This window comes from Tenrec ecaudatus, chromosome 14, assembly GCF_050624435.1.
Source record: "Tenrec ecaudatus isolate mTenEca1 chromosome 14, mTenEca1.hap1, whole genome shotgun sequence".
Taxonomy (NCBI): domain Eukaryota; kingdom Metazoa; phylum Chordata; class Mammalia; order Afrosoricida; family Tenrecidae; genus Tenrec; species Tenrec ecaudatus.
The window spans coordinates 104,754,772-104,775,924 of NC_134543.1; the positions used below are offsets into that span (position 1 = coordinate 104,754,772).

General features: G+C 45.9%; 1 protein-coding gene across 1 annotated transcript in view; it reads left to right on the forward strand.

The window, feature by feature from the left end:
* Window positions 1–9: 9 nt before the first annotated feature.
* The window catches only part of TUBGCP4 (tubulin gamma complex component 4), a 36,164-nt gene continuing 15,020 nt past the window's right edge, over window positions 10–21,153 (forward strand). The window contains exons 1-7 of the mRNA XM_075532179.1: window positions 10–310; window positions 7,082–7,210; window positions 8,847–8,969; window positions 9,504–9,557; window positions 10,008–10,064; window positions 11,519–11,598; window positions 18,904–19,105. Of these exons, the coding sequence (XP_075388294.1) occupies window positions 233–310; window positions 7,082–7,210; window positions 8,847–8,969; window positions 9,504–9,557; window positions 10,008–10,064; window positions 11,519–11,598; window positions 18,904–19,105 (723 nt within the window). The 5' untranslated portion in view covers window positions 10–232. The remainder of the gene's footprint in view (window positions 311–7,081; window positions 7,211–8,846; window positions 8,970–9,503; window positions 9,558–10,007; window positions 10,065–11,518; window positions 11,599–18,903; window positions 19,106–21,153) is intronic.

Consider the following 21,153-nt stretch of genomic DNA (forward strand, 5'->3'; position numbering starts at 1 on the left):
TGAGAGGGTGGAACCGACGTGGCCGGGCGCACTTCCGGAACTCGGCGCGCCGGCCGTTCCCCGCTTCCGGTCCGCTCCTCGCGCGCGCTGGTTGCGGCAGAGCTGGCACCTGAAGAGCTGCCAGGCCCGGGGCGCCCGTGCGAGCATCGGGGAGGGCGCGCTCGCTCGCTTCCGCCGCCGCCCGGGGAGGCGCTAGAGAAGTGGGTGGCGGACCTGCAGGTCCGCCGTGGGGATGATCCACGAACTGCTCTTGGCTCTGAGCGGGTACCCAGGGTCCATCTTCACGTGGAACAAGCGGAGTGGCCTCCAGGTACCGAACCGCCCCGCGCGGGAACTGCGGAGCAGTCGGCGGACGCACGCCACAGCTCCGCGATGGCGTCAGAGGGGTAGCGGGGGCAAGGCTTGCAGGGGCTGAGGCAGTGGTTCTCAACCTTCCTCACGCCGCCACCCTTTCACACAGGTCCTCCCCTGGTGGTGACCCCCAACCATGACATTATTTTCGTTGCTGCTTCCTCTCATTTTGCTACTGTTAGGAATCGTCATGTTAAGTATGATAGGCAGGATGTAGTTTCATTGTGACAGATTGAACCTAATTAAACATAAAAGCATAGTGATTAATCACAAAACTACAGGTAATCGTATATTGTGAAATATGTTTTCCGATGGTCATACCCGACCCCTGTGAAAGGGGCGTTCGATTCCCAAAGGGGTCGCGACTCCCAGGTTGAGAACCGCCGGACTAAGGTGACCACCTTAGGGGGCGTGTCCTTGGGCTGGTACCTGAAAGGTGATGCCTGAGGGGCCTGAGCTTGAGTAAACATTTGCGTGGGATCTTGAGCGAGCTGGACCTGGGCAGGGCAATGGAAGGGGTAGTGGATGCGGAGGAGGGGCTCCTGGGGCGGGGCCTAAGATCCTGTACGTGGTGGAGAACTAGGAAGGGGCCTTCAGATACCATGGCTGGAGGAGGAGGAGATGACTGCCAAGGAGGAGACACCACCCAGCCTCTATTTTACACATTAGCCTAGGCTCAGCATACTCAGTAACTCCAAGGGTCACAAAGATGATAATTGTGGGTTGCTGAATTGATTGCAATTCGTGGCAATCCCATGCAGGCAAAACAGCTGTTCCATGGGGCTTTCAAGTATGTGGACTTTCAGAAGCAGGTAACCTGACCTGTGCTGCTAGGTGGCTGAAGAAATGTCTTAGGAACCAAGTCTGACCAATGGCTACATAAATCTAGCTCTCCACCAGCCCAAGGCTGATTGGCTGGCAGGTGGAACACCCCCCTCCCCCCACCAATAGCTCAGCTGGAGAAAGACTGAGCTTTCTACTCCCTTAAACAGTTACAGTCTCCGAAACCCCAGAGGATCCCTATGAGTCAGCAGTTTGATTCTGACCGCCAACCCTCTCACAGCACTCTCTACTCTGCTGGGTTTGATAATTCTTTGCAGTGGCCACACAGAACTCACAGGCAATGCTCACAATTGCAGGATTTATTGGGGAAGCTAATTGGTTATAAAATGTTCATGATACACTTGTTTTGTCTGCAACACCGCTTCTCAGCCAGTAGGCAGACCTGCCTCTCTCTTTCTCTCTCTCCTTCCCCCCTTCTCTCCCCCCTTGCCCCTTTCCCCCTCCCTCCCTCTCTCCCTCTCTCTTGTTCTCAAGAACACATGGACCCCAAAGCCTGCCACTCTGCCTCACAGTCTTAGTGCTTCCCTGCCCTGCCACATGGCATGGCCTTGGTGTTGCAGGCTCTGGTGCCTCTGCTGCTGCTGCTGTTTTGATGGTTGCAGGTCACTCTCTTCCTGCTTCACTTATGGCAAAACTGAACACTCCCGCTATTAGTGTTGCACACCCCCTGTTTGCACAGCCCCATCTAATCATGTGGTGGAAGTTACAACAACATGGATAGAAGAGCCACACCCAGTAATTCCACTCCTCGCAGGCCTGTGTGCACAGGACCATTGCCCCTGCCTGCGCCATCCGCAGAGTTCATGCTGCAGCCTCTGTGTCAGCCCAGCTCATTGAGGGTCTTCCTGCTTTTGAACTTCCTGTCTTCAGAGTGACCCTGTGTGACAGTAGATCTGCCTCCTAGTTTCCTATGCTGTACAATCTACACGGAAAAACAGTACCAGCTGGGTTTGAACCATAGACCTCTGGGATCCTAGCAGTTGCCCTCATCTGGGCCTCTTAGCTAATGAATGAAAAAGTCCAGTGTCACTGAGTAAATCCTCATTCCATGTAACTGGCCCACTGGGTCTGCAGCCTTTATGGAAGCAGTCTGCCGCTTCTTTATCCTACAGAGTGGCTGATGGGTTCCAACTGCGGACTCTGGTTACCTACCAGAACTTTAACCACAGTTCGGTTGTAAACGGCTGAGCTCAACCACACCATGATATTAATGATTAAAGCCTTTATTAAACAACTGGACCAAGAGTAGGCTATCACCCAGAAACTGCTTGATCCAGAACCAAGAAATTCAAAACGTTACAGTTCAAAATAGGGGGCTGGCTCAAGAGGAGGGATATTCTAGCCATCACAGCTTACCAGGTTGGCAGGGTAACGGGGTTGGGGGGAACAACAGAGCTGCAGGTCAGAATGACAACAGATTATGTAACTACTTCACATGCTTTTCATACTTGAATAAAGGGGAAAAGTGTTATGTATGCCTGATGTTGATGCAAATCATTACAGGCTTAAAAGAGGACAATCCTCTGCCTATTTATTACCACATTTACTATCATATCCCTATAATGTCTAAATTTTTAATTTCAGGGGAAATTTTTGTTTTTATTTACTTTCATAGTTAATCAATATCTGTATTAAGATATACATTTAATTAAATGTTACAGCAATGTCGCACTCAGCGTTATAGGGATATAAAGATGGCATCCAGAAAATACACTACTCACAGTATACATGTGTGATATGCTAAGCTCCTTAGGAGCAGAACTGTATTTGATATTCATCATTTTATCCCTAGTTATTAGCACAGGGACCTGTGTATCCAGGATGGAATCATTGTTCAGCAGAAGTTGAAGGAATGAATGTAATCTCCCACCACATTTTTTAAGCTTGAATCATTGTGAAACTTTTTTGTTTTCCCCCCAAAAGCATTTATTCATGTTCTCAAAACAAGCTTGAGCTGCATGCGGTTCAGGTCAAAGAAAGAGACCAGTTAGAGTTCAGTGAATGTCTTCATCGGGTGGAAGCGGAACTCTTGGCATATGGTTTAAGCACACATTTGCCCCACTCTTTTTTCCAACTTGTTCATCGTCTACTACCAGCCTAAACCTGTCACCGCCGGCGCCACTTTTGCTTTGGTGTTCACCCCCCCCCCCCCCCACACACACACACACTTTTTTCTCCTGTCTCGGGCTCATCCATGTCTGTGCTGGTCTAGAAGGCTCTTTGTCATGTCATCTTCGTTCATCTCACAGTAGATTTTCTCTTGGCAGTGTTGGGGCACCACAACAGTTGCTATCTCTTGAACGCCTTTCTTTTTTAAAAAATCATTTTATTGGGGGTTCATACAACTCTTATCATAATCCACACATCCATCCATTGTGTCAAGCACATTTGTACATTTGTTGCCTGTCAGGGTAACCAACCCCTGACCATATCACGGGGTTTGTAGGCACAACTGTGTAAAGATGATAGTAAAGTCATAGAAATAGGAGAGAGTAAAATAAAGGAGGCAGACACATTTCAAGGTAGCATGCTCACTTCAGCCTCTCTTGGATCACGTGGGAGTGGGAGATCAGAGAAGAGAGGGAGGGAGGTTTATTTCTATTTCTAACCCAGGCTTACATATAGTTGGGGCGTGCAAGCCCCCTGATTACAGGTAGCGACATACGTCACAGGAAGGGGCAGTGCACAGGCAGTACAGCAATGGGAGGGCACAGTCTAGGTGCACACGCGGTGGGAGGAGGAGGATTAGGGGCCCACACGGGACAAGATGGGGGAGCCTAGACTCAGGATGGCAGTCTGACGGTGGTTGTCACTGAGCGGGTGTGACCTGTGCTGAGCTCTCCAGGGAACAGTCATTCCCCCTGGCAGTCGGGGGTGAGTCCCACCAAGGTGGACCAGACAGTAGTCTGACTGCTCTGGGTGGCTGATGCCTTCAGGGAGAATATCGCCAAACAGCTGACTTCCCACCATGTGCTGGCAAGCAGCCTCTTAGGTTTGACATATACTTGGGGTAGACAAGCTCGGGAGGGCCTTTTTATATCCTACAGTTGCTATCATCATTTAAAAAACATTTTCTTTCTGCTTGAGCCCTTGGTATCAACTCCTCATTTTTCCCCTCCCTCGCCCACCCTGCCCCTCACAAACCTTTGATAATTTATAAATTATTATTTTTCTTGGCTTACACTATTTGATGTCTCCCTTCACCCACTTTTCTGTTGCTCATCCCCCTGGGAGGGGGTTATATGTAGATCATTGTGATCAGTTCTCCCTTTCTCCCCCCAACTTTCCCTTCCCCTCCTGGTATGGCTACTCTCAATATTGGTCCTCAGGGGTTTATCTGTCTTGGATTCCCTGTGTTTCCAGCTCTTATCTGTACCCGTGTACATGCTCTAGTCTAGCCAGATTTGTAAGGTAGAATTGGTTCATGATAGTGGGGGCGGCGGAGCGGGGGAGGAAGCATTAAAGAACTAGAGGATCCAGGGACCGATATCTCCTGACAACATGTCCACAGTGTGTAAGATGAAACCCTCACCATCAAAACTTGCCTTTAAGAAGCACTCTACCTTTAATTCTTACAACACAAATCTGTCTTTTTAGCCATCTATGTTACTTTCGATATTCCTTGCCAATGCTATAATTCAATTGTAAAGATTCTTCTTTGGTCTTTCTTATTCAATGAACAATTTTCATATGCACACGAGGCAGTGGAAAAATGCCATGACTTGGGTCAGGTGGACCCAAAGTAATATCCTTGATTTTCAATACTCTAAAGAGGTCTTGTGCAGCAGACTTACCTCATGCGATTTTACCTAAAGCAGATTTACCTCTTCTTTTGATCTCTGGACTGCTACTTCCATGAGCATTGCCTGTGGAACCAAGCAAGACAAAACCCTTGATAACTTCAACCTTTTTAAAATTTATCATGCTGTTACCTACTGGGACAGCTGTGGGAATTTTATTCTTCTTTACATTAGTCCTAAAAGCTACAATCCTTGATCTTCATCAGCAAGAACTCCAAGTCCTTCTCACTTTCAGCAAGCACAGTGTGTCACCTACATATCTCAGGTTGTTAATAAGCCTTCCTCCAATCTTGATGCCCTGTTGGTCTTCATATAATCCAGTTTTCTGATGATTTCCTCAGTATGAAGATGGAATAAGTATGGTGAGAATCCAACCCTGTCACCCATCTTTCCTTATTTGTTTTGTTGGCATAACTGCCTCTTGATTCGTGTACAAGTTCTAACGTACCACATGGAAGGGTTCTGGAATTCCATTTTTCTAAAGGTTTATACATAATTTGTTATGTTACACACAGTCAAATGCCTTGACATCATCAATAAAGCACAAGTAACTATCTTTCTTGTAAAAAAAAAAAAAAAGAACTAGAGGAAAGTTGTATGTTTCATCGGTGCTATACTGCACCCTGACTGGCTTGTCACCTCCTGGAGACCCTTCTGTAAGGGGAGGTTCAATTGTCTAAAGATGGGCTCTGGGTCTCCACTCCACACTCCCCCCTCATTCACAATGATATGATATTTCGTTCTGGGTCTTTGATGCCTGATATCCTATTGACACCTCGTGATCACACAGGCTGGTGTGCTTCTCCCATGTGGGCTTTGTTGCTTCTCAACTAGATGGCTGCTTGTTTATCGTCAAGCCTTTAAGACCCTAGATGCTATATCTTTTGATAGCCAGGCACCATCCATCAGCTTTCTTCCCCACAATTGCTTATGCACCCACTTTATCTTTAGCATTTGTGTCAGGAAGGTGAGCATCATGGAATACCAGGTTAATTGAACAAAATGTTCTTGCGTTGAGGGAGTACTTGGGTAGAGGCCCAATGTCCATCTGCTACCTTAATACTAACCTGTAAATATATGTATATAGATCTATTTCCCTATCTTCTTGTATAAATATATTTACATATGTACATCCCTGTAGTTACACCTCTATAAATGCCCTTTGTCTCCTAGGTCTTTTCTCTATTTCCTTTTACTTTCTTCTTGTCCCGCTATCATGTTCAGCTGTCATTTAGGTTTCAGTAATTCCTCTCGGCTACTTTGCCCTTAAGCAAGCCCTACCAGGCCTCCTATACCCTCCTCGCCATCGATTTTAGATCATTTGTTGTTCCCTTGTCCTTTTCGTGCCCCCCCCATCCCCTCTCTTGTGTGTCCCCCACCTTGGTCAGTTGTTTTCTCCTCCAGATTGTCTATCTTATCTAGATGGACATGCAGAAATAATATGCACAAAACAAGACAGAGTCAAACAAAGCAACAAAAGAAAACAAAACATCTTTCATTAAAACATCTCATCATCTACTTTGAGAATATTCGTACATGTGCTAAGCTCCTTTGGGGCATTCTTTTGTCTCTTTTCAGCCCGTGTTTTCCTTTTCCACTTCCTCCATAAGCATGTAGCTGTGTTTTCCCTGGGAAAGAGTTACAATCTCACCCCACTGGGAAACCTTTACATCACCTACCAGGCTATCACTTATTAAATGGAAATACAGGGAGTAGTCATAGTGTGTTTATATTTGTGTTGGGTTTTTATGGAAACAAAAACAAGATTTAAAATGTCACTGCAATTTTGTTACATGTCCTTGTTCTTCCTTCCTGGAAGACTGTTTAGATATGGGGAGTGCTCGTTGCCTCTTGGAAGGAGAATTGTTTTTAATGTACAGTGTGGGGAACAACTCCTTGGTAGTAGAATGGGAAAACCTTTCTTACCTACATTGTACCAGCCTTACAAGAGGCGTCTTGAGGAAAAATGTGAAGAGTATGAAGCATTTGATGCTCTAGAAAGAAGTGTGTGTGTGTGTGTGTGTGTGTGTGTGTGTGTGTGTGTGTGAGAAGAATCCGTGTTTTGAGCATTGTTTTACTTCCTACAGGTGTCCCAGGACTTCCCATTTCTCCATCCCAGTGAAACCAGTGTCCTGAATCGTCTCTGCCGGCTGGGCACAGACTACATCCGCTTCACAGAGTTCATTGAGCAGTACACAGGCCATGTGCAGCAGCAGGTACGTTCCTGTGTCCAGGGCTCAGGAACACTGTCCTCTCTGTGTTCTTCAGAACTACTCACAGTCCAGATGGCCTCCGTGTTCTGTACAATATGCTTTCAGCAAACCCATCAGTGATGCATAGGAACTAAGTCTCGAGAAGTTAAGAATTTCTCATCAGTGGAAGTAATCAGGGGAAGGCAGAAATCTACATGGACACCAGTTTCAACAAGCTGACACTGTGGTTGACCCTCATGAGGTTGTTGCTGGTCGTTGCCATCAGCTCGGCCCCAGCTGTCGTGTCAGTGTATCTCACGGAGGGTTTCCTCCCCTGGTCCCCCTACTTTCTCAAACACGGGGTCCTTTTCTGTGATCGGCCCAGCTTGAGTCTTAGGAGACCTGAATTACATCCACTTGAGCTGGAACTAAAGCCTAGGGGTTTCATTTTTCTTATCTGTAATTTGAAAGGTATACTAGGGACGGTGTTTTCAGTTCATAGTCACCGTTTACTAAATCTCTTATATTGCTGTGAAAAATAGCCCTGGGAGTGGAGTGGATTACGCTGTGGGGCTCTTTGTGAACTGCAAGGTCAGCAGTTCAAACCTACTTGAGCCAGCCACTCTGCTGGGGAAAGCTGAGGATGACTGCTCCCCATGAAGATTGACAGCCTCAGAAACCCAACAAGGGTCGTTTATTCAGAGGGGCGCTATGGGTCAAAACAGACACGCTGGCAGTGGGCTTAGTGGTAGGAATCGGTTGGGAGGCAGGAGTGTGTAAGAGCCAAGGGTTTCTTCTGCTCCCTCGTTACTAGGCACAAACTGCAAGGCAGGCTGCCGCCTGTCTCGGAGGCTTCATTTTCTTATGTTGGATTGGGGCTAATCTGTAGAACCCATTTTGTAACCCTGGGAGGATTAAGCAAGGTAATTCCTGCCAAGTGCTGCACATCATCTCTGTTACATAGTAAACACTCCGATTTTTAAAAGAGAACTTTTACAGTTCTTTGTAAACATATCCTGGTCTGTAATTCAGCCATGGGTAAGTAGAAAAGGGTGACTCGAGTCAGGTGTGCAGATTGTGTCACAGGAGAAAGAAAGATTCTGTCTGAGGACAAAAAAGGAGGGCGGAAAGGCAAGGCAAGCTGCTGTGCACAGGGCGCCAGTGCCCGCCTGTCTGCTCGGTCCATGCATCGTTTCCTGGCGCGTGCCCTCAGAGGACCCCAGAGGCTTAGGTTTTCACTTCTGGAGCCCAACAGGGGTCTGGTCATGTCCAGCTGACTTTATTGCTGGGAAGATACTTAAACTGTATGTAAATTTTAAACTGTGTGTAAATTTAAAACTTACTCAGTGCCAGTTGGCTGTAAAGTGTCAATGAGGGCACACATCAGATGGCCCTATCTAAAGTTGCAGGTTTCTTGGGAAAGCCCTATTGTCCGTAAGCCTGTGTTGGAGGTCAGACTCGTGGTATTGCAGATGTCGTTGCGTGCCACATACAGGAGTTGGATATTCTGAGAGAGATTTGGGACATTTGGATCTACCTGGGAAACTTCAAAGGCTTCATCTTCAGTCAGTTTTCTTCAAGTTCAAACCTACCAGTAATAAAGGATCATGTCTGACATTTCAGGTCCTAAGCTAAGACTGTACCTTCTGTTTGATTTCAGGATCACCATTCATCTCAGCAGGGCCAAGGTGGGTTACATGGAATCTACCTGAGGGCCTTCTGCACAGGGCTGGATTCGGTTTTGCAGCCTTATCGCCAAGCACTGCTTGATTTAGAACAAGAGGTGAGACAGAGGAGACAAAGAAAATAGCACTTGTGGGACAGTATCTGGGAGCCCTGGCAGCAAAGCCGGTTAGCCCCCTACCAGCCTCTCCACAGGACAGAGGAAGGTGTCCGCTTCCGGCAGGTTCACAGTCTGTACGGTCCTCGGAATCGACTTGATGGCAGTGGGTGTGGTTTGGGTCTGGGAACACTGATGAAGGGCTGTTTCTGAAACACCCTTTGATAACACCCTCTGGTGAGGTTTAGCAGTGAAGAGTGAGCTCTTTGCTGCAGGGCTGCCCATGCCATGCCATATGGTTGCCCAGCCATACTCAAAGGTGGCCAACGTGCCCGAGTGTCTACAAGTTCGTGGCTTTGGCTTGTAATCTCCTGCAAAGCACAATTAATAATCTGCTGTAGACGATCAATTCTCAGAAGCCTAAACTAACACGAAGCGCATTCTCAGATTCTCTGCTAGTTCTCATCGGTCAAATGAACTGAACATGTTTTGGGTGGCCCCCTAACCACACTGCTTTCTGTGTCCTTGTATTTGCAGTTTCTGGCTGATCCCCATCTCTCCATATCACATGTCAATTACTCCTTGGATCAGGTATGCTGCCAAAGTCACAGAACACCTTGACACCTGTGTGGATTCCAATAGAATCATCCGACTTCCAACCGGATTTTTGGAAACTTGTATTCGTCCTGCATTCAGAGCCAGACACTTTGTGATTTGTGCATGTCATAGGCTTTACTGCATCAGAATGGTTTTTGAAGAGACCCAAATGTGGTTAAAAGTTAATGGCTGGTGTTAATGCTGTCTGTGATAGCATCAATGTTAACAGTTATGCCAGCATCAGAAATAGGAACTACCTCCGTGCGCCCTCCACTTCTGGTGTAGCGCCAACCCCTTTGTCTATCAAAGGGCCTTTGGCCACTGGATCCGTTTCCTGGGCCCTTGTCTGTAGGCTTGCCCTCTTCATTGTAGACAAACTCTTCGGCAGCAGAAGCCTCTCCTTGCACCTAACCACATGCTCTCTCATTATTCTCCGTTTTGCAGTTCCAGCTCCTCTTTCCCTCCGTGATGGTTGTCGTGGAGCAAATTAAAAGTCAAAAGGTGAGAACTTTCCTTTATTCCCTTTGCTTTCATAAGCACCAGAGGAAAAAACTAGTAATTCATTTGACTTCCATTCTGTTCTTGAAGACCCTGGTTTTGGTTTTTGCTAATTTAGTCAGTCATTCCTGTTTATCAAATGAAGGTCAAGGTTGCCACGACAAATCAGATACAGCCCTGTTTTTACCGCCCCACCTGCTCCGCTGCGGGTGGGAAGTGCGGGGAGGTAGCCAAAGGGCTGCTGCAGGAAGGACAGAACCCCGTGGGTTATGGCGGGTGAGAGCAGTTTATTCTCATAGGTTAGGACTTTGAATGTGGACCTTGGGGAGGGAGAAAGTCATTCGACAGTGAATGCTAGGCTCATGGTTAGAGTGCTGGGAGTTTTCTAAGAACTGTGAGGTGACTGGGTAAAACACATGTGCCCTTTTACTAGTTAAATATACCTGTCCTTTGCTAGTTAAATATACCTGTCTTTGCTAGTTAAATATACCTGTCCTTTGCTAGTTAAATGTACCTGTCCTTGTCGCCTTCCAGTGGCAGGAGAGTGTCTGTCTTTCTTAGTAACTTTGAGATTTCACATCAGAAGAAGCTAGTGCCTTACCAAACTGGCATATAAAGTTTCATTTGTAGTAATGTACAAATGGATGAAATTCGTTTAGCTAAGCTGAGGCACAAATATAGACCCAGCCTTTATTAAATACTTTGAACTAGGCACTGTGCTTGGTGCCTGACATACAGTATCACAATCAAATAGCTTAGTGAATGTGCTCAAATATGCGCTCACGGTAGCAGTAAGTAAACCCAAGACTTTTACTCAGAAAGGAGGCCTGATGACCGAGTGGGATTTACTTTGGGCTGCTAACCAATAGGTCAGCAGTGTGAACCCACCAGGTAACCCTCAGGAGAACAATGGGGTGGCTTTCTGCTCCCTTAAAGATCCAAAGCCGCAGAGACCCCCGTGGGCACTTCGCCTCCCCTAACGGGTCAGTAGGAGTCAGAATCGACTCGGTGGCAGTGGGTAAATGACAGTTTCCTTGCATAGATGTCACATATAACTTACTCAGTTTTGCAGACTGTTCTTACTGACGGTCTGACAAGATTGGAGTGGGAGAGGTCCTTCGAGATCAGGGTCTTACGGAGACTTCCAGCTTTGACTGCTGATTCGACTTCTAGCTTTCACTGCTAAGTGACTCTGGTTGCTCTTGTGCAGGGTTTTCAATATTCACTGTGTATCAGAATCGTCTGGGAGCCTGTTAAACACAAAGTTGCCTCCTCACTCCCGAGTTTCTGGTTCAGTAGGACCAGCACGGGCCTGAGGATTGCTTTCCTAACAAGTCACCAGGGGATTATGGTACTAGTCTGGAGTCCTTCCTTGGAGAACGACTGTAACAGGAACTGATGCGACAGTTGACGGCCATTCTTTACTTGAGCATTTGACTCAGCTGTATTTCCCACAGATTCATGGGTGTCAAATCCTGGAAACAGTCTACAAGTACAGCTGTGGAGGGTTGCCCCCTGTTCGAAGTGCATTAGAAAAGTAAGTCATGGCTGAGCGGAGGAGGCGGGCTGGGGAAGGATGGCTAAGTGACTTGATTTCGCAAGGTTTTATTTTCAGGTCATCTTGGGTTTCCCTCTCAGGAAAGTTAAGACCAAGAGAGAAAAACCCCCTGAGCGGAGGAGCCCACGTGAGCCTTTTGATGGCCCAGGGCTTAGCAAAAGAGGAGCCTGCAGGGCTGCGTATCAAAGCCTGGATAACGTTGAGGCGCTCAGTTTTACCTTTGGACCCTCTCCCCTTGGAGAGCTTCCATCCATGTGCCAGATACCGCTCAGCTGTGTCAATGCGTGTGCGTTGAACTAGCTGGGAGTTTCACATCAAGGCCCCTAAGATGTTGATACTTTATTATCCCATACTACTACTCTTAGGAATTTTATCCTAACAAAAGTGCTCTGAAGAAGATACTAACTAGACGCACAAGCATACCCAGTGACATGTTACCTACTCTAAGATGAGATTAGAAAAAGACCAGCCGTTAAAATGACAAATACTGTAACAGCATGAAAAAATACATTCTGTAATACTAGCAGAGAAAAGGATACAAAAACTGTGTCTGTCTCATAATGTTAACTAAATAAAAAATAAAGATCTAAGGATGATCAAAGATAAAAAGGATATATAGTATATATATGTATATGTATAGTCATTGAGCTGGCATTTGATATGATGAGTTACAGTGGTACAGTTGTTAAGAGCTCATGGAGTAGAGGTGGGGTAGAAAAGGGGAACCGATTACAAGGATCTACATATAACCCCCTCCCTGGGGGGTGTTTAACATATGAAAACATGGCCATCTAGCTCAGAAGCAACAAAGCCCACATGGAAGAAGCACACCAGCCTGTGCAGTCATGAAGTGTTGAAGGTATCAGGTATCATCAGAACAAAAAAATCTTACCATAATGAATGAGGGGAAAAGTACGGAGTGGAGACCCAAAGCCCATCTGTAGGCCACTGGACATCCCCTTGCAGAGTGGTCTTGGGGAGATGAGCCAGACAGTGTGTGATGTAGCAACGATGAAAAATACAACTTTCTTCTAGTTCCTAAATGCTCCCCCCCACTCCCACTATCATGATCCCAGTTCTACCTTGCAAGTCTGGCTAGGCCAGAGGATGTACACTGGTACAGATAGGAACCAGAAACACAGGAAATCCAGGGCGGATAATCCCTTCAGAACCAGTGGTGTGAGTGGCAATACTGGGAACATAGAGGGAGGGTTCCTTGGAAAGGGGGAACCGATTACAAGGATCTCCATGTGACCTCCCTGGGGGACAGACAGCAGAAAAGTGGGTAAAGGGAGATGTCAGACAGGGCAAGATATGACAAAATAATAATTTATAAATTATCAAGGGTTCATGAGGGAAGGGGGAGCAGGGGAGGAAGGGGGAAAATGAGCTGATACCAAGGGCTCAAGCAGAAAGAAATGTTTTGAGAATGATGAGGGCAATGAATATACAAATGTGCTTTACACAATTGATGTATGTATGGATTGTGATGAGTTGTATGAGCCCCTAATAAAACGATTTAAAAAAAAGTATAAGCCCTCAATAAAATGATTTTTTTTAAAGATATGAAAATAGTCATTTATAATTTATCAAGGGATCATGAAGGTTGGAAGGTGGTGGGAGGGAAGGGAAAAAATGAGCTGATTCCAAGGGCTCAAGTAGAAAGAAAATGTTCTGAAAATGACGATGGCAACATCTGTGCACATGTGCTTGACACGATAGATGGATGGATTGTGATAAGTGCCCCCAATAAAATGAGTACAATAAAAAAGAAAGGATGAGTTTTCTTTAAGATGATTTTGTCAAAAATTAGAAATTAATAAAATTTAGAAATGTGTGAGAAAAATAGTGGGTTTTTTGTCCAAATGACTAATTGCCCATTTGATCTTCCCATTTATTTTCTTTCTGATATAAAACAAAATTTATATTAAAACTTTTTTATTCAATTAAAATTTACATAACATAAAATTACCGTTTCAAAATGAACAATTCAGTGACACGGGACATGTTTATAGTGTTGTCTACTTTCAAAACATCTCCCATTACCACTGAAGAAAACCTTCCTGTTCCCCATTCCCCTTTCTCCCACGTCCCTCAGCCCTGGGCAGCTACCAGTCTTTATTCTATATCTGTGGATTTGTATTCTAGATAGTCTAGAGAAACAGAACCTGCAATATGTGACCTTTTGCATTGGTTAGTTTCATGTTTTTTAGGTTTGCTTACATTGTAACATTTATCAGTTCTTCATTCTTTTCAGGTAGAACAATATTCCACTGGCTGTGTGTGGTCCTCAGCTTATTGAACTGATGGGCATCTGCACTATTTCCATGTTTAGGCCATGCAGACAGTGCTCAATAAATGTGCGTGTCACGTGAATGTGAGAGTGTGTTTTCAGTTCCCTAAGGTCGACGTGCAAGTAGGTCAAAGAGTAATTGTGTTTGACTTTTATTTATTTATTTTTTAATTTTAATTTTTAAAATTGTGTGTGTGTGTGTGTGTGTTTGACTTTTTTTTTTTTTTAACAATTTATTGGGGCTCATACAATTCTTTTCACAGTTCATACATATACATACATCAATTGTATAAAGCACATCTGTACAGTCTTTGCCCTAATCATTTTTTTCTCTTTTCTTCTTTTACATTTTATTAGGGACTCAAACAACTCTTACCACAATCCATACATATACATACATCAATTGTATAAAGCACATCCATACATTCCCTGCCCCAATCATTCTCAAGGCATTTGCTCTCCACTTAAGCCCCTTGCATCAGGTCCTCTTTCCCCCCCCCCTCCCCATTCCCCCCTCCTTCATATGCCCTTGGTAATTTATACATCGTTATTTTGACATATCTTGCCCTATCCGGAGTCTCCCTTCCCCCCTTCTCTGCTGTCCCTCTCCCAGGGAAGAGGTCACATGTGGATCCTTGTAATCAGTTCCCCCTTTCCAACCCACTCACCCTCCACTCTCCCAGCATCGTCCCTCACACCCTTGGTCCTGAAGGTATCATCCACCCTGGATTCCCTGTACCTCCAACCCTCATATGCACCAGTGTACAGCCTCTGTCCTATCCAGCCCTGCAAGGTAGAATTCGGATCATGGTAGTTGGGGGGAGGAAGCATCCAGGATCTGGGGGAAAGCTGTGTTCTTCATCGATACTACCTCACACCCTAATTAACCCATCTCCTCTCCTAAACCCCTCTATGAGGGGATCTCCATTGGTCGACACTTGGGCCTTGGGTCTCCACTCTGCACTTCCCCCTTCATTTAATATGATATATATATACATATATACACATACATATATACATATACACATATATACACATACATACACACACATATCTTTTTTTTTTGCATGATGCCTTATACCTGGTCCCTTGGGCACCTCGTGATCGCACTGGCCGGTGTGCTTCTTCCATGTGGGCTTATTTGCTTCTGAGCTAGATGGCCGCTTGTTCACCTTCAAGCCTTTAAGACCCCAGACACTATCTCTTTTGATAGCCGGGCACCATCAGCTTTCTTCACCACATTTGCTTATGCACCCATTTGTCTTCAGCGATCCTATCATGGAGGTGTGCAGTCAATGATATGATTTTTTGTTCTTTGATGCCTGGTAACTGATCCCTTTGGGACCACTCGATCACACAGGCTGGTGTGTTCTTCCATGTGGACTTTGTTGCTTCTGAGCTAGATGGCCGCTTGTTTATCTTCAAGCCTTTAAGACCCCAGTCACTATCTCTTTTGATAGCCGGGCACCATCAGCTTTCTTCACCACATTTACTTGTTCACCCACTTTGGCTCCAGCCGTTGTGTTGGGAGAGTGAGCATCATAGAGTTCCAATTTAATAAAAGAAGGTATTCATGCATTGAGGGAGTGTTTGAGTAGAGGCCCAAGGTCCTTCCGCCACCTTAATACTTGACCTATAAATATAGACACATAGATCTATTTCCCCATCCTCCTATATATATTTGCATGTACATGTCTTTGTCTAGACCTCCATGAATGCCCTTTGACTCCTAGCTCTTTCCTCCATCTCCCTTGACCTTCCTCCTGCCCTACTACCATGCTTCATCGCCACCTGGGCTAGAGTATACCTCTTCTCTAAGCAACCTTACCCTTGATCATTTCCCACCAGGCCTGCCACTCCCCCTTCTCTACCATTTGGGGTCCCATGTTTTTCCCTTGTCCCTGGGTTTGTTAACACCACTTCCTTACCCCTCCTTACCCCCCCACCCCAAGTCCCCCCGGAACTGTTGGTCCCGTTGTTTTTCATCCAGATAGTTCATCCAGCCTGTCCTATTCAGACAGACCTGTGGAGTCACTAACATGCACGAAAACTAGACAGAGGAAAACAAAGCAACAGTATACAACCAGACAACAAAACAACCAAAACAAACCACTGAAAAAGAACAGAACAAAACAGTTCACAAGAGAAAAGCTTGTAGTTAGTTCAGGGATCGTTTGCTGGCCCTTAGGAGCATTTTCCAGTCCAGTCTGTTGGGGCACCACGCCCTGGCCCCAAAGTCCACTTTCAGCATTCCCTGGGGACCTTGCCACTCCATTCCCTTGCTGTTCCGCTGCACTCCCCCAGTGATTTGCCTCGGTTTGGTGGGATCAGGTCAGGTGCAATTCCCACACTGTGTCTCCGGTGCTGTCCCCTGTATCGCCCTTAGTCACTGAGGGGCATCATGTCTCATAGTAGGGCCAGCCATGTTGTTCTCTCTGTGGACTGGCTGCTCTACTCAGGAACATCATCATCACGGCCTGGTGGGCCAGGCTGTGCTCCACTCTCTCCTCCTGCCCCTTCATCTGCTCCCGTGTGCTCTGATCAAATATGTCCATCTCCCATAGCTGCAGAGTCAATGTCGTCCTTTGGAACAAATTCTTTTCGGGGGAAGGGCAGGAATCCACTTAATTTATGGTGCTGGGTCCAGCCTCCCAGACCTCTCCACCGGTTCCCTCCTCCACGCCGGGATATTGCATTCACACCTTGCGACACTGGGTTGAAGTCTGGTCCCACTTTCCCTGTGGAGATATAAACAATACCCTCCCCTTGGGTGGATTAATGCCCCATGACCCCACTACCCTTTTCTTCCTTGTATTCATCCTTTTGTTTTCCTTTCCCCACCTCCTCCGTGTTTGACTTTTAAAGAAGCACATAACTGTTTTTCCTCCTGGCTTTTAAAAAGGGAATATCATTAATTGCAACAGTGGAGTAGATCATCTCCTCAAAGCTCTTTGCCAGTCCCACTTTTCCCTCTGCCCAGGTAGATCCTCAGCACAGCAGGACACTTGCTGGAACATAATTCAGAGACATTACTGTGCTCTTCTTTCTAACAGAGAAGTGCACTTTGATTGTAGTAACTCCGAGGGCTGCCCCCAAACACTGGAATTGGGCTGGGTGGAGCAGAGCTTTTGTAAGTGCGTATTTCTCCTGCCGCAGCAAACAGCTAGCAGCTCGCTCTGAGTCAGTGCACACAGTGGCATCACCTGGGAAGGTTCTCTCTGGTCACAGTGAATGTTTCTGTAAAAGCTTCGCTCAAACCTCATATTTTTTGATGGCCAATTTAAGAGAACCGTGTGCGACTGTGAAATTTTGTTTCCTGCTGAGGAAAAAATGCAGAAACTATGTTGGTGTTGAACACAGCTTACAAGCACAGCACTATGAGAAAAACTCAAGTGTACAAGTGGTTTTCTCGCTTCAAAAAAGGTGAAATGTCGATTGACTGGATGTCTATCAATTTCCCGATTGGAAAAAAATATCAACTCATGGTGCTTTTGGAGTTCTTTATACTATTAGTCAAGGTCATACTGTTAATCAAGCTTTTTATTTAAATGTTTTGAAAAGATTGTGTAACAGTGGGACAAAAAAGGCTTGATTTGTGGCAGACGAGGGACTGGTTTTGCCACCACGAACGACACTGCACCTGCTCATGTGTTCATCTCAGTGTGCCTTTTTGGCAAAAATCATCCTTTTCTTGCTCCATGCACCTTACTCACTTGACCTTGCTCTCTGACTTTTTTGTTTCCGTAAATGAAGAGGGATATGAAAGGACAGTGAATTGATGACATAGAAGAGGTAATGAAAAAAAAAAAAAAAAGAAGATGCTGTCAGTCATCCAAAGAGATGAGTTTGAAAATGTTTCCAAGAATGGAGTCACAGATTTGACACATGTATTAAGTGTAATGGAGAGTACTTTGAAGGTGATAGGTTGTTTGGTAAAATAGTAAAATACATAGCTTTGAAAAGAAAAAAAATCCGGTTTGCGGAGGTACCCCTTTGTAGACCTGCAAAGGTGAGAACGTAGAAATCATCTCTAATCTCAAATCCTTTGAGATGCCCAGGGTTAACTTTTGGTCTATAGTTTCTACAGTTTCTCTATACACACATTTTTTTTTTTTGCTGAATCACTTAATACCTCCAGATATCATAACAATTAACCCTTAATATTTCCACTTAGAACTCCTTAGAAAAAAGACCTTCTCTTATGTAACTCAATATCAAAATTACACCCCCCAACAGTTAGAATTTATTGAAAAATAGAAGATCCAGAACATTCAGATTTTTCAGTTGCCCCCAAAAGACCTGCAGAGCTGTTATTTTTTTCAGAGACCATATGCTATGAGAATGTAAAAAACTTGGGGGTTTGTTGTTGTTGTTGTTTGTCCCCTTTCATTTACAGTAATCTCTCTTGCTTTCTTCTGGTTTATAATGACATGGACATTTTTAACAAATGCCACTTGTGTCACACAGAATGTTCCACAATCTGAACTTACCTCTTTCCTCGTGATTAAATTCAAGTTAAACCTTTGTGGCATGAATGTTATATGTGGTCATATCAGAAATCAGTATGTTTCGTTGGTGGTGGTGTGAAGTTTCAGCACTTGATTCAAGTAGTTTCTGCTACTTTGTTGTCAATTTCCCCTTTCTCTTCCTTGTCTGTGGCGCGGCCCTGTGATAGAGGCTGCTTCTCACATATTGAACCTGCTTTCCCTGGACGCATCTGCCAAAAGGAGAAACGCTGTATTTATGCTAGTGAAAAGGACACTTAACCAGAGCCACTTAATTGTAACTTTCTTGGTATTAGATTTGAAGTTTACCATCCACAAGCATCTAAGTTAAAGTTCTTTTGAGCCATTGGCCATCCCTTATGATGCTTCAAATTCTCAGGCCTCCGGGTATCCTGTAGCGGTTGGACGTGTTGACTCTGTGGCGTCTGGGGGATTGCATGCTCCCCGAGTGGACTTTTTTAAGGCTCTGGCTTTCCTTACCCCTAGAGTCCTGGCCGTGTGTCATGGGGTCATGTATAAGCAGCTCTCCGCCTGGATGCTTCACGGACTCCTCTTGGACCAGCACGAAGAGTTCTTCATCAAACAGGGCCCATCTTCGGGTAATGTCTCTGCCCAGCCAGAAGAGGATGAGGAGGACCTAGGCATTGGGGGCCTGACAGGAAAGCAGTTGAAGGAACTCCAGGACTTGGTGAGAGCCCTGCGAGACGCCTGCCAACTCCCCGTCCCAGGCCGCAAACAGCCACCAGCTGACTGGTCAGAGAGCAATCCTCCAGCTCCTCAGCCTGGGCACCGAGCATAAGTCCTTTGGATGGAAACACTTGCCTTGGTTTTAGCTAATGTGAGGCTGTGACAGAAAATGCACTAGCAAGAGGCCTTTTGTTTTCCTTTTCCTATAGATCCATTTAAAAAGCTAAGTCTCATCTTTACAAGATGAGCTCTGAAATGGGGTTTTGGAGTTTTGGTTAGACCTCCCCAGGGTCCTGTGTTGTCTTCATCCATATATTTATCCTACTATAAGATTTTATTGAATATCTCTTGAGAACTGTGTCCACGAAATGCCCTTGAAGAAGTAAACCGTGACCTCTCAGTGCCCTGAGTTCTCGGAAAGGAGAAATGTCGTTATTCTTGGTCTTAGCCCTAGAGCAGTGGTTCTCCACCTTCCTGATGCCACGACCCTTTCAGACAGTTGATGTGGTGGGGACCCCCAAACAAAATGACTGTCATTTTGCTGTTATGAATCGGGCAACCCCTGTGAAAGGATCATTCAATAACCCCAAGGGGTCGCAACCCACAGGTTGAGAACCACTGCCCTAGAGGCACTACTGAAGTCTTGAGCAGAATGGGTAAATTGCAAAGGACTCGGGGAGGAGAGGGTACGAAATGTACCAGGCTGAGGGACTGATGTGTGCAGATAGAGAGGCCAAGAAGGACAAGGCTCATTTGGAGGACCACTCAGTTCAAGAGAAATTCTGCTGTGGGGAGTAAAATGGAAAATGTGGAGGGCCAGAGGGAAAAGATAGAGGCAAGATCATTGCAGGCCCTTGTTTGTAAGCCATGGGAAGGCATTTAAACTTGAAAAGACCTGGGAACCAGTGAAGAATTTTAAGCAAAACAAAAATATGATCAGATGTGCATGATGGAAAAATTACTCTGGGTGCAGTGGGTGGAATCACAAGAAGGACTACAAGCAAGTCGATCCATTAGAAAACGCTTTGGGGAATACTTCTGTGAAAAATCAGAGCACCCTAAGCCAAGGCTAATTGAGACTGGGGAGATGAGGAAAGGGGCTTGTGATGTGTAGGAGGGGCGTCAGACCACAGTGATTAGCTGGCTCTGGATCAGGAGGCGGGAGTGATGCCCAGACTCCCTCCTGCCGCAGGGTGAGTGAGGAGGACATAGCTGGGTTTGGGGCGGGGAGAGAGTCCAGTTGTGGAGCTCAGGGCAACAGTGTAGGTCAAAGACAGATTGGGGGCGGCATCCACTGGTAACTCTGGTAAGAGGTTCCATGAACTGTTGTTTCTTTGCCTCTCTCTCTGAACAGCTCGTGGTTTTTATAGTTTCAGAGAGCTGTGACTTTAAAGATATGTAAGATGTTAAGACGACGCTGAACCAGAGACACAGATGTTGATATCTAAGGGAGTGGTATGGGGAGCTAGAGGATAAGAGGCAGGGCTGGGGAGCCTGCTCAGAGGAACACCGTCCCTGGGGCCCCAATCGGAAGGGGCAAACAGTACAGCTCACAAGGCAAGAGCATAGAGCCAGGGGCTCCGGGGTGGGACTAGAGCGGGTCAGATCAAACTCAGGTTAGGGAACAGGAGGGTCTGTGATTGGACAGCTAGGTGTTTGGGTGCTGTGGGCTCCATCAGTGGTTCTCACACCTCTGAGTATCAAGATCATCTGCAGGGCCGGTTCTAGCGGATTGCTGGGCCCTTCCCCAGGTTTTCCGATTCTATACCTTTGGCGGGGGCCTAACATTTTGCATTTCCAACAAAACCATGACACCTGGAGACGATTAGGCCCCGTTGTCCTTGTAAAAATGAAATTGGGCTCCAGACGGAATGATTTCTTGTACACGTGTTTACACAGCTAGTTAAGGTAGCATGAGAACTAAAATCCAGTCTAAGAAGCCACCCTGCTGCCTGAGAATGAAATGCAGCAGCAGTGAGTATTGGGCCGCTTCAGCTGCCAAGGCCTGCCTTCTGGGAAGGAGTCATGGTGGCTGGGAGGCTTGGTGGA